Source organism: Phalacrocorax carbo, chromosome 4 (assembly GCF_963921805.1).
Source record: "Phalacrocorax carbo chromosome 4, bPhaCar2.1, whole genome shotgun sequence".
Lineage (NCBI taxonomy): Eukaryota > Metazoa > Chordata > Aves > Suliformes > Phalacrocoracidae > Phalacrocorax > Phalacrocorax carbo.
In genome coordinates this window covers 25,049,172-25,061,715 of record NC_087516.1, presented here as the reverse complement: position 1 = coordinate 25,061,715, position 12,544 = coordinate 25,049,172, and the positions used below count along the sequence as shown (strand labels likewise).

Here is a 12,544-nt window from a genome sequence, read left to right as displayed (position 1 = left end):
AAATAGCTTACAGGGTATCTCATGGGTCCATCAGTAGTTTTAAGCAAAGAGAGACTGGGTTACGGTCAAACATATAGCCATTAAAGAAAATAAGATGGCAAAAGCCACTATTGTTGTGTTGTCATACCCTCAAAGAAAAACATTAACTAGTTTATAAAGTTATAGTCTTAAAATACAAATCCATCATATGGTACAGGGAACTATCTTACGATGTTCTTGGAAATCAGATTGACTATTATACATTAAAATATGGGGTATGGGTCAAACTGGCTTACAGGCCTGAGTAAAAATGTAGGCTGGTACCCAGTGAGACATACAAAAGTAACTGAGTTACAATGCACTGAATAACTGGCTGAGAGGAATTCCAAGGTCACATAAACAGTTGATAGCAAATGCAAAAACTGAACCTAGTATCTCAACTCTTGTGCTTATTCTTAACTACAGCCCTATCATTTTTCTGAAGCTTTGCAGCATTTTGTCTTACCCTGAGTGAAATATGTTACCTCACACTAGAATTCTGCTTGTGAAAATTGTAATGCATGATTTAATGTCCAAGGTTAGCTTTCCTGACATTTTATTAGCAATAATATCGACACTATACTATAACAACAGTAGCGAAGCTCAAATCATAAAAGGCCTAGATATTCACCTGCTGGTTGTTTGGGATGTAGCTAATATTTCATTTCTTATAATGCTTCACAGGCTCCAAAAACTAAATACATTTAACATTCTCAACACCTTGAGGAGACTGGTGGATTAATTTTATTACCTCTGCTTTAAAGAGGAGCAAATGAGACTGAAAAGATCGCAGAAGATCAAGTTTAGAACTTAGACCTTGCTACTTAGCTTGGACTGTGTTCAGTGGGAATATGTATTATTTTTACTGCAGAGAGAGAAATAATCTCATTAAAAGTCACAAACTCAGTTCTTCTGTGTATTTTTAGATAGCTGACAAACTTTGTGTACAATATCAGAGCTACTTGTAGGCCATCCATAAAAGAAGGAGCCGATGCTTCCCCCGGTTTATCTTATCAATTAGATGTTTGTACAGCTAGTTTCGGAGTTCTTAAATACAATAAATATGCAGCAAGTAGAACTGATCCATAGTTTTAAAGATATACACATCCAAAAATTACAATATTTGAAAATTGGAAAATGGTTGACTAGTTTGAATAAGTTACATGAACAATAAAAAATGGGGCAAACATCTGCTTTGACTTATGACAAACCACACAGATGGAGTGTGGAAATCCGGGGTATATTCATATTCCAAGGATCAGTTCCTGTACAGTTTAGATTATATTATTCCATTTAAACACAGACTTACATGGTTATTCTTATGGACAGATAATATTAAAAATAATCAGGCCAATATAAATTACTGGAAAACAAGGGTATTTAAAAGGTTTTTGTAACCATAAATCTGAGCTGGAAGGCAATCTTAGCATGTTCACTACGAATGACCTTTTTGTATGGCCAAATGTATTTTAGGGTACAAAGGGCCCCAATGCCTTTCAGAGGATATAGCAAAAGTCTTGCAACGTCTTTTTAGAAATAATTTGTAAACCGAAATGTTATCTTCACCGACTAAAAAAACTTTACCTACCTAATATTTTTTCATTACAGCAACATAAAAACTCAAGGGAAGAGGAAATTATCAGATAATAAAATCTCTGCAGTTTTGAAGCCTGTCAGCAGATTTTCAAATCTCAAGAATATCAACAAGCCATAGACTAGTACTATGCCTTATGTCATATCTGAATTACATCAGAATTAGTAAGAAGCAATTTCCTTTTAAATTTTTCTAAGTTGTTGGTTGATTTTTTTTTTTACCATAGTGGTAGAAAGCTGCCATTCCATGCTCTGACACAGAACTATATGCTGTAGATAAACCAGAGGCTTGAGAGCTTTCTTAAAATCTAATAAATTATACTACTTTATTTCTAACAAAGAGTAAAACAGCATATAGGTTTGCCTGATAGTGATAATGTCATTTAGACATACACAAAAAGACAAGAAAACCCTCCTATACCCTCAAAAGACCAACATGGCTGAAAATGAACTTGTATATACTGCAATTTTTCTGGATATAATGCAAGCAAAACATGTAAATATAACTGAGTAGGTGTTTCAGACATTTAATGCTTATTTCTGCCATTCCTTGCACCCTCCCCCACCCCCCGAAAAAAAAAAAGCCCGAAAAAGTAAAAAGTCATAGATCTTGTAGTCTCATACTGTGGTCAAGTCAAGTAGTAAGTATAATTCTGGTTGAGACACTGTGCCAGGGTGCAGTGTCATGTTCTGCTCTGAGGGGAGATGCTATTACTGCACAAGTTTAAAGGTGCAGAAGGCAATCTCTTTTAGCAAGTTCCATGTGAGACTCCGACATCTGTTTCAAAGATGAACACTGAGGGGACCATTATCTGTGGTCTCTGCTGCTGGCCCACTGACATGGGCAAATCACATGGGTCTCCTGGAAGAGAAAGAAAGGTGGACTTTATAGAAGGACTTGGGAGTTTCTTGACAGAGAAGAAAGAGCTGAAGGGTATTAATAATGCTGATACCGTAAGCCTTGCAGGGAAAAGAAATTCAGCCCAGCATAAACTACTAAATAATTGGGTTCTTGCATGGCAAGGAAAACCTTACAAAGGAGGGTGGGTCTTTTGTTGTTTACAAGACCTGAATCTTTCAAATATTTTAAGTTACTGTGGTTAAAATTCCTTTTCTAAGTCAGCATTCATTGGCATTCTTACTGTTCTGAAAGGAAGCTATGCTTAGCTGGAAATCTTAGGCAAATCTGTGATCGGATGACTCTGTGAGTCATTAGGTTACAATCCAGAAAGGCTATGACCCATAAGGGTGTTAGTATACTTACCTGAATACATCTGTGCGCTAACTTGGTTTGGAAACATACGGGTCCCTTTGCAAATACTTGGGAATGATGCTAAGACAGACTCAGCAAAAGCATTAATAAAAAGTCAGGCAAGAACATAATTAATTTCTTTAGGTTATCTAAAAAGGCAAAACCAAAAGTTTGCAGTGGAGTGGAACTTTCTTGCCACAAAATTTGCTTGCATAATGCAAGCTTAGGAGGTGAAATTAACTGCATTTTTTTTGTACACTGGTATTTAGGCATCTCACAATTAGGACTTGCAGCAGGATTTTCAGAAGTGCTTCAGCACTGGTGGAATTGGTTCAGTAATGCTGAACTTCAAACTTCTAATTGTTTTGACTGGGAGTTGGAGTGAAAACGTTGTTTACATTCAAAATTGTGATCCCGAGACCTCATTTTACTACCATGGCACCAAGAGTTTTTAACAGCCTTACTATTAGTAAGGCTATTTGGTAAGGCTGTATTTAGCATGTAGTAAGCAGTCTTTGAAGCAGGAAAAAGAACCCAGGTTTACTTGCTCCTAAATGAGCACTTCAACTACTGGCCTCTTTTTCTCAATAGATCTTTGCATCTTTTCTGCTTCAGCACAGTGGCAGGCCTCAGACTTCACCTACCACAGTGTGAACCTTCTGGTATGACCTTGGATCTAATTAGAAAAAAATGAGAACCGATACATTAAGAGGAAGATGTGTATGCATACGGATGAAATATATGAAAGTACTTTTCAGTCTCATTTTGTGCAACAAAAAGCTAGTTTCAGCTGAGTGGCAGTAATTCACAGATGTGGGCGATTTCCTAGAAGTGGGGAAGTTACTTGCATTACCGAAAGCTTAGTAATATTTTTCTTTTTTTTTTTTTTTTTTTTTTAAAGCAAGTGATCACTCAACAGCTCTTCCACTACTCTGAGGCAATGCTGCTTCCTCGCCCCCCGGGCGCCTGCCCCGAGCGCGGCCCCGTTTGGTGCCAGAGGTGATAGAGGGAGGCCCTTTGCTCGCACCCCGCGGCTCCCGGGCAGGGGGGGAGCCCCGCCGCCACCCCAACCCAGGCTACCGGGGGGACGGACGGACGGACGGACGGACGCGGGCGCCTGTGAAGCGATGCGCTGGGGCACTCCCACAGCGCGGCTGCGAGGGGGCCTCCTCCCGACTCCTCGGGAAATATGCTGCCCGGCCAGCACGCGCTGAGCACCCGCCCCGGCGGCCCCCGCGCGGGGCGGCGGCGCGGAGGGGCGCGGCCCGGCCCGGCCCGGCCGGCGCGGAGGGGCGCGGAGCGGCAGGCGCTCCCCGCCCGCGCCCAGGTGCGGCCGCCTCCTCGGGAGGGACGGAGGGAGGGAGCTCCGCACCGCGGGCGCGGCTTGCTGGGGAGCGGAGCAGCGCAGCGCAGGGGTGGGGTGGGGTGGGGTGTGGAGGCAGGAAGGAAGGAAGGAAGGAAAGAGAAGGCAAACAAGAAAGCGAGCGAGCGGAGAGCCGGAGGGAGAGAAGAAAGCTGAGGCAATCTAAAGTCCTGCTCTTCTTTCCCCCTGCCCCTCTCTGCCCCTTCCCCCACTGCTTCCCGCCAGAGGTAAGCCAGCCTCCGCGGGGTGCGGAGTTTGCGAGGCGTCGGGCGAGGACTGCCCGCCCGCCGCCCTGCCCTGCTGTGCCCTGCCCGGCGTGGTGCGCGGCCTGCGCGGGCGGCTCCGCGGCGGGGCGGGCCGGGCCGGGCGCGGAGCTGCTCCGTGGGCCGCCCCGAGGCCGCGGTCCCGCCGGCAGCGCGGCCGCCAGCCAGAGCAGCGCTGCTGGAGAGCGGCTTTGAAGGCACCGGCGAGTTCAGGGGCGAGGCTGAGTGGTTTGGTACGGGGCATGCCTCAGATGAGCGTCAGATACCGAGGTTGGAATCTGACAAGAAATAGCTCGTAGGCAGGTAGAAAATAGGGCGTGTATTTTTTTTTTCTCCTATCTTCTTTTTAGCTTCAATTCTTTTAACGGTCTGTATGTAAATGTCACGATAAGGAACAGTATTTTGTTATTGTAAATGTATTTACTTTGTGAGTTGTTTTTGTGAGGTTAGACACAAACAGACTTCTTGTTAGCTGCCAGTATATTTCTGGAAACTTTGTCGGAAAATGCATAAAGTTCACTTTGAGAAAGCCAAAGAGCCACTGGGATGTCCTAGAGAGAAAACCAGAGTGAATGATACAGCACCCAAGTGTTGCCACAGCAACTTGCTAAAGTGTACTCAGCCAATTCCACCTTGAGTTTGCTCATTTGTGCCATGCAGTTCCTTACTCTGGAAACCGTCTGCAAGTTGTTCCACTGGAATTTCTTGCATTATAAGGTTTGACTCCGAGGTAGTGAAGGTGGTTGAACTCTTCTCTGGAAGAGACGAGTTCTGAAATTAAAAAAAAGAACACCCCAAATAAAAAAAAAAAAACAAACCAAAACATTTTGACAGAGGATGTGCTTAAAGGTATTTCGTAATTATCCACTATGTTGAACTACACTTAGTAACTTCCTTGCATTTGGAAGGGGAACAGTTCTGTCAGAATTGTTGCAATCAGTTGTCTTGCTCCAAGTTGACCCAAATGTTAATTCACTAAGTAATCACTTTAAAAAGGTCATTTGAGAGGTTTTAGTTGTTTTTTTTTCTGAGCATGCAGTCAGTATGCTGATTGTACTGTGCGGATTTTTTGAAATATCTTTAATGATCTACGTTTTCTAGGCCTGCTAATCTTGTCAGTTTGTATGCAGCGAAGTACAACGGGAAGATGAAGTTCACTACTGGCAGATTTCATTCTGCTCCATGGTAAGTCCCGTTATAGTGTTTTTTTTCTTTTGTTCTGGGTTTTTTAACTGTTTTATTTGGATCATAATCTAGTATGTCATTTAGCAGAAGCTGGGAGCAAGCCTGAACTTGCTTGTATTTGTTGAAGTGATTGCTTAAGGTGTGATTATCTTGCCAGGCACTTCTAAAGGTTTGACACTTTCTTCAGGCTGATGTCTGTAGTGATCTTAAAAAGGGGGAAAAAAGTCTCACTTGAGTGTTTCTATATTCAGCTGTATCCCGCTGATCGCGTATTTCATTATTAAAAGTTGGATTGCTTGCTTGCTTCAACATAGATTCACCTGCCTATCTTCCAATTAATGTTGCCTTGAAGACATCTCAACTTGAAAATCATAGAATGAGAAGAATTATTGAATCAAATGATGTGTCTTTTCAGAATGTTAGATGCAGGTGAGATGCATCCTCTCAATGTGAGGAAAGGTTCTGAAAGTTATGTATGTTTTTCTGTGGCAGTATTGTCATTATTCTTTGGTGCTATTTAGCTTTCACTTTTAGTAAAACATAAAGAACTGTTATGCCACTCTGAGTTGTTGTACCTCCTTGTCTAAGCCCCTTCCATAACATGGGAAGAGGAAGGACGTGAAAATGAGTTTGAAAAGAACTGTGAGAAACGTCATCATCTATGGAAGAAAGCTGGGTGATCCCGTATAAGGCTTGGGATGTGCAACACAAATTGCAGTTCATCCTCTGCCAAAACATATTTTCTTGGAAGAGAAGCCCAGATGGTTTCCCTCGTGTTGTTTTTTCCACATAGCAGTTTAGATGTTATACCCTTATTTCTATAAAATTGAATGGTCAAGTGTCCTCCAAGAAGTTTGATTTTTGTCAAACTGCTGTAGCGTTTTCCTGTTTTTAGTAACCATGTTGAATGATGACTTTTGTCTTGGTTGCGCTGTATTGGAAAATAGAACAGTACAGCAGGAATCAGACCAAATTCCCCTCAATTTTTTTCTTTTCTTTTTTGATATTTATTTCTATCAAATACTCTGGGAGAAATCTATTTTGCCTTGCTGCTGAGAGAAAAAGTTCTGTTTTACAGGGTGTTTGCAACCATGTGCACTAATGTTGAAGACAAATGTTTACTTGTTGTAGTGGTACAAATATGGATGTGAAGGTGAATGTATGCATATAAATATGTATATATATCATATATATGCACTACATATATAATGCTGTATGAACATTCTTTAGGGTTTGTTATGACTTGTTCTGCAATTAAAGCTATGGAGGAGGTTAAATGATTTTTTAAATTGCTATTAATTACATCAAAATAGATTAATTTATTGGGCAAGATGGTCCTTGAGTTCTGCTTTCCTGTATACTTCTTGAGCTTAAGCCTTTGCTAGGGATAAAACATTGTGATGTAAGAAACAATTTAGTATTTCACTTCTAGCCTGCGATACAAACATTCATTAATGTGTGCAGATTCATTTAGCTGTTTGTTACTTGAAGTTTCATCTGAGTATTCAAAAACCGGTGTCAGTATAACCCTTTGCTCAGACCCACAAAACGTGTGCCTGTGAACTTACTGGTATCTAACCAGCTGTATAGCTAGGACAGACCTATAGCATGTCTTTATAAATCTTGGTGGATGCGCTGACAGCTTCTGCCATAGATTACTACAGAAACAAAAAATGGCTTGGGCTTCAGCTTCTAGCAGTGCTGGCATTTTGTGGTCAAAATGTCTTCTGAGCCAGCAGTTTCTTCCTTTCTCATTCTGCTACATGTTTTGTTTATAAAATACACGTAAAAAGTAATGGTTCTTGCAGATTTGGCAACAGAGCTTGTTCTGTGCTAGGTAATCCCCTGCATTGTTACGTGGTTTATAGAGAGATGGGTTAGGATCCAAATGACTGATAATACATGGCTATTTGAGTTTCCAAAGTAACAACACTGAAGGTATAACAGAATAACGCAGAGGCAAAGCATGTAGGAAAAACAGTGTTTAGGTATCAAAAAGAGTGTGTCGGTATAAATATATATGTTTATATAAAAATATATATTTTTTATAAATATATAGCTAAAAGGTACTTTCCTAAGTGTCTATTTTTGTTACTGCTGAAGGTGGAGGGATTGAGAGAATGATACTGTCTGAAAATAATCACTAACACCTCAGGGAAAAAACAGACAACCAGCACTGTGAAACCCAGAACTGCCAGGGAAGGTGGAAATGGCTGAGATAACCAATTGCAACTCTAACTTTAAAACACTGATATGCTAACATTGCATGGGTTTTATATGTTTGAATAGATGGGGTTTTGTTTTGTTTTGTTTTCATTAATGGGTACATGAAAAACTGTTCTCTGGCACAAACAGTGCTCCTTGATACTTTTTGCCCACTTTAGTAATTTCTGTGCTCGTTATTTATCATTCTGTATTCAGAATGTATCTTCAACTTCTTAGGAGACCATGTATTTATATTGGTATTTTTCAGGGTTTAGAGATGGGTGGAGACCATACTGTTGACTTTTATCTTTTATGGCTAGAGGCTTATGAGAAAAGCTTGAGGAAATGCTGATGTCTGAAGTTTTTAAAGGAACGATGAGCGTTTAAATAAGTGCACAGGTTGGAAAAGGACCAAGTTAAATCTAAAACCTGATTGTTAGTCATTTTAGCTCAGTCCAAGGCTTTTTGAATTTACATGACTTGGGAATCTTTTCCTGAGGGTTAACTCCCTAACAAACTTCATGTGTCTTGAGAGGTTGCTATCTGATTGGCCTGTAGAGTTCTCTCTCTAAAAAGTCTTAATTTTACGAATTTCATATTCAAGATAAGTCACTTCTCAGACCTGTGGATGGCGATCAAAGCTGATAAAAATATTGCCCCAAAAATGAAGTTAAAGAGATTAGCAAGACTTATTTCAAGTAATGGAACATTTGTAGTAAGTGTGGTGTGTTGATTTTTACATCTTCCTGGAAAATGTAGGTTTGTTCATCTTCTTTTTCTTCCTCTTATTGTGTCACATATATATATATATCTGGTGTAAGTATAAAGAGGTTTGCTTTTATCCTGTTTTTGATTTGATTTTGATCCCACACTTTTTGAAAGTGTGGGAGTAATAAAGGTATTTACAAAATTTTGCAAGAAAAGACTTCTAGTGATTCAGTTGGTTATTTAATAATTTATTTCATAATCATTATGAAGTACAGTCACCAATAGCAGTGATAACAGTTGTGCTCCATTCAGTACATGGTTTTAAATTTATATCTGTTTGTATGTGGCTTTGGGGAATGAGGAGGGGCATAAAGGTTTATTTATGACTGCTTTTCTCAATAATGACTTAGTTATTCAAAAAGACACTGGGGAAATTTTACAGGAAGAGTTTTTATCCTTTATTGGAGGAATTGATACAGTACAGAAGCAGGCACTCTTTTAAGCTTCAATTCTAGATCATAAATAGTTCCCTTTTTGTCAGGAAACACTTCGAGGAATAAGGTATCAATACTTTCTACCATGGATATATTCTGGGCATGTGAGTTCTTTTCTTTATAATTGCTGCTTAATTCTTATGCTGTTCTACTAAGGCTCTTCTTTCTTTTCCAGGCTGCTTAAGGCTAGTACCTGCATGCCAGGACAGCTGCTACAGTCAGCAGGTTTCCCTAAGGCCAAATTACTCTTTTAGACAGGAAGTGGGAGGTGAAAAAACCTGTTGACTGCTCCTGATCTTAAACCTTCTTTAAAGAGATGTGATTTCAGGCTGTCTCAAACACCTTCAGATTTGGATTTTGTAAATTGTGAGTTTGGATATGGCCCTGAAAGGAAGAACTCAAATAGGTGGAATCTGGAGAGCGCAAGAGCTGAGTTGGAAAATACTGAGGAAAAACTCTTATGGGCACTTGAGATACCAGATGTCCCTCGTGTGGAGGCCAGAACTTGCCTCTGCTATTGTTTGTGGCCAAGGGAAAACTGCTTCTTTGACAGCGTTGAAAAGCTAGTAGTTACCTCTTTCCTGTTTTCCCTCATGACAGGTCTTTGAAGGGCCTGATGTGCAAGATGTATTTTGGTCACCTCTGTAGCTTTCTGATTGTAGTTAATTAAACAATTAAGCCCCCACCTCCCACCCCCCACTCAGAAGTGGTTCTACCTTTGTAAACTATTTTACTGGTATATGGTACTTGTTCAGTTGGATTCTCGGTTGAAGAGGGCTTGAACCCACCGCTCACAGGGAACGCTCTAGCCAGTCATTTTTCTTTTTTTCCCATTGAACATGTGTTTCTTTGCTAAAAGGGTTTAAGGCTCAGATAAGGGAGTAGAAGCCCTGTGCTGTAGTTAATTGGTGCTAGTATGGGAATAGGAGAGCTTTGGGTTCCAGCTGTGGTCTTGGATATAAGGGGGAGAAAAAGTGATCTAAGTGCTGTGTAGTAAGAGTGTGTGTGTATACATAAGTGGTTATCTCTTAACCGTTCATCTTAACATTAACTGCTAGGATTATATATTTTAACACTGTATTACTTGTGGTGAGTTAAGAGTTTGATTTCTCTATCCTGTTTGTACAGGCCAAGATAAAAGGATGGAGAGGTTGTGCTGTTTATCTTCCTTGAAATTTTCATATATAAGCAATTTAAAAATATTTCTGTACAAATGACAGGGAGCCTTTCAGAATTTTATCCAAGATTAAAAAAAATTCCCACCTGAATTCACATTAATGCTCTTTTTCTTTTCCATAGGTTTGCAGTCTTTAAAAAAAATCAGTTTGAACTGAAGAAACTTGAAGAAGCGTCTTGAAGAAACTGATGTTCTCCGTTGGCTGGCTGACACCAGATTTAGAGAGCGTTCACACATCCTGACTATATTTCTACATGACTGTGTGGGGCAATATTCAGAATGAAGCTGCCATCATGTCATCCACAGGCAATGGCACTGATATTGAAGAATTCTTGGTCAACATTAACTTGGGGCAGTATCTTCCTAACTTTAAAGAATATGGCTATAACATTGTGACAGATTGCGTGGGAATAAATAACAGTGTGCTTCAGCAAATGGGAGTGTTGCCTACGGGGCACCGCAGAAGGATTCTTAAGCAATTAGACACCACTCTTTCAAGAATGCAAGGAAATTCTCTTCTTTGTGAAAATGTAGAACTCAAAGACTTGAAGGGTTCAGAAGAGAAACAATATTCATCCTTGGATCAGGCATCTCCAGTAAGCAGTTCAAGTGTAGATGGGACTAGCTTGATACCGGCAACACTGCCAGAACAACTTCTTCCTAAAGCTTGCATTGATAAAGAAAGGTTTGAACTTGCAGAGCAAAACTTATTGGAAGCAAATGATGATAGCTTTACAAATTTGGATTTTTCTGGTTTATACCAGAATTCAGAAAGCATACTAAAAGCTGTCAATCTAAGTGGAAGTATTAAGATGAATACTCAGCCAGATACATCCCTGGAAGAAGCTGCTGCATACCAAGCTGATGAGCACTTGGCTGGCTGTTTGGCATTTCATGATCCTCCTTCTTCATTTGCTTATTCATGTGAGACAAAATACAATGAAAACAAACATCTGGATGTTTTATCTGATAGTGAGCCAAATTCTCCATTCTTTAAGTTTAAAGGAGAAATGATAGACAATGACTTGTATGATTCTTATATGCAAAATTGCATGAAAGGATTTCCAAGAGCAACCCGGTCTTTTATATTAAGGCATCGACCTGTACCAGAAATTCCTGAATCAAGTGAAGTTCATGCTTCATCAAGGTAACTGCTGTTTCTTTCTAATGAAGAATCGCTATCATTGTAGAAATTATGGCTTGGTGTTTCTCACAGGTTTTTTTATGTCATTTTTTTGTGGATTTTTAAAATATTTGCTGTAAATATACTGGATCTGGTATGAATGTTGCCAGATTAACTGAAGGAGGGTTAAGCTTCAATGCAAGTTAAAAGCACAAATGAGAGTATGAAGGGAAATTTTATAACACTGTTTTGTTATTACCTCCCCAGTCATCTCTGCATCTACTTATTTTCAAAGAAAGGAATCTTCATTGCTTTAGATATAACTCTCGTTAAAAACAACTATATCAAGCATTTTTTAAACTTAATCTGTATGCTGTTAGGATAGGGGAGAATAGAAATACACAAGTGTTAGAAAACCAAGGTTGAAAAATAACAGAAAAAGTTATTGACTCTTATTGTAAACCAGACCATTGCTAACAATATTAATTAGACCTTAGCTCCAGTGTTTCTGATGAAATTCTGATCCATCACAGGAGAATGGTGACAGCATGGTGATTTCAAGAGGGCTAAAAATTCACTCTTAAGTATAAAAACCTATTTTTATGATGAGACAATGGTTATTGTGAAGCACAAGTTGTATCTTAGTAACTTTTAAGGATGTACCTGTCAAGAGATACTGTTCTTGGAAAATACAAGTTTATATATGCAACTTATAAGAAAGATCTAGGAAGTTTTACACACCTACACATATTAATGTAGTTCTGTCTAACAGCTGGGGAAAAACTTAGAAAAACCTTCTTGTCTGTTTTGTGCATTTTATGGTGTAGCCGCCCTGTAAACAAAGTAGGATGCTTGTTTTTATGCTTGTAGTATAAAAATATTTTTGAGGCATTCCAGCAGGGAAAAAAGAAATGCAAAAAAGGGGGAAAAAAAATTATATGTTTGGAAGGTTTTCAGAGTTTATGGAATCTTTGTAAGGGTAGTTCTGTGGAGCACTGGGTGAGGATAGTACTGGATAGAGTCCAGTAAAGTTTGTTATGATAAATTGCACTTAAGAGTTTGAATTTGTTTCAAAATATTCATGTGATGTGGGTGTGGATTTTTCTTCCTTCAGAATGGTTGAGTTCATAATTTGAATCCCCAAATTGGTGAGTAGCACTTAC

At 39.5% G+C, this 12,544-nt stretch overlaps 1 protein-coding gene across 2 annotated transcripts in view; it reads left to right on the top strand.

The window, feature by feature from the left end:
• The first annotated feature begins 4,288 nt into the window (after positions 1–4,288).
• ARAP2 (ArfGAP with RhoGAP domain, ankyrin repeat and PH domain 2) overlaps positions 4,289–12,544 on the top strand; it is a 136,210-nt gene continuing 127,954 nt past the window's right edge. The window contains exons 1-4 of one of the 2 annotated variants that reach the window (XM_064449272.1): positions 4,289–4,453; positions 5,591–5,674; positions 5,989–6,103; positions 10,381–11,405. In XM_064449272.1, the coding sequence (XP_064305342.1) occupies positions 10,513–11,405 (893 nt within the window). In that variant the 5' untranslated portion in view covers positions 4,289–4,453; positions 5,591–5,674; positions 5,989–6,103; positions 10,381–10,512. The remainder of the gene's footprint in view (positions 4,454–5,590; positions 5,675–5,988; positions 6,104–10,380; positions 11,406–12,544) is intronic. The other variant, XM_064449273.1, reaches the window with a different exon arrangement.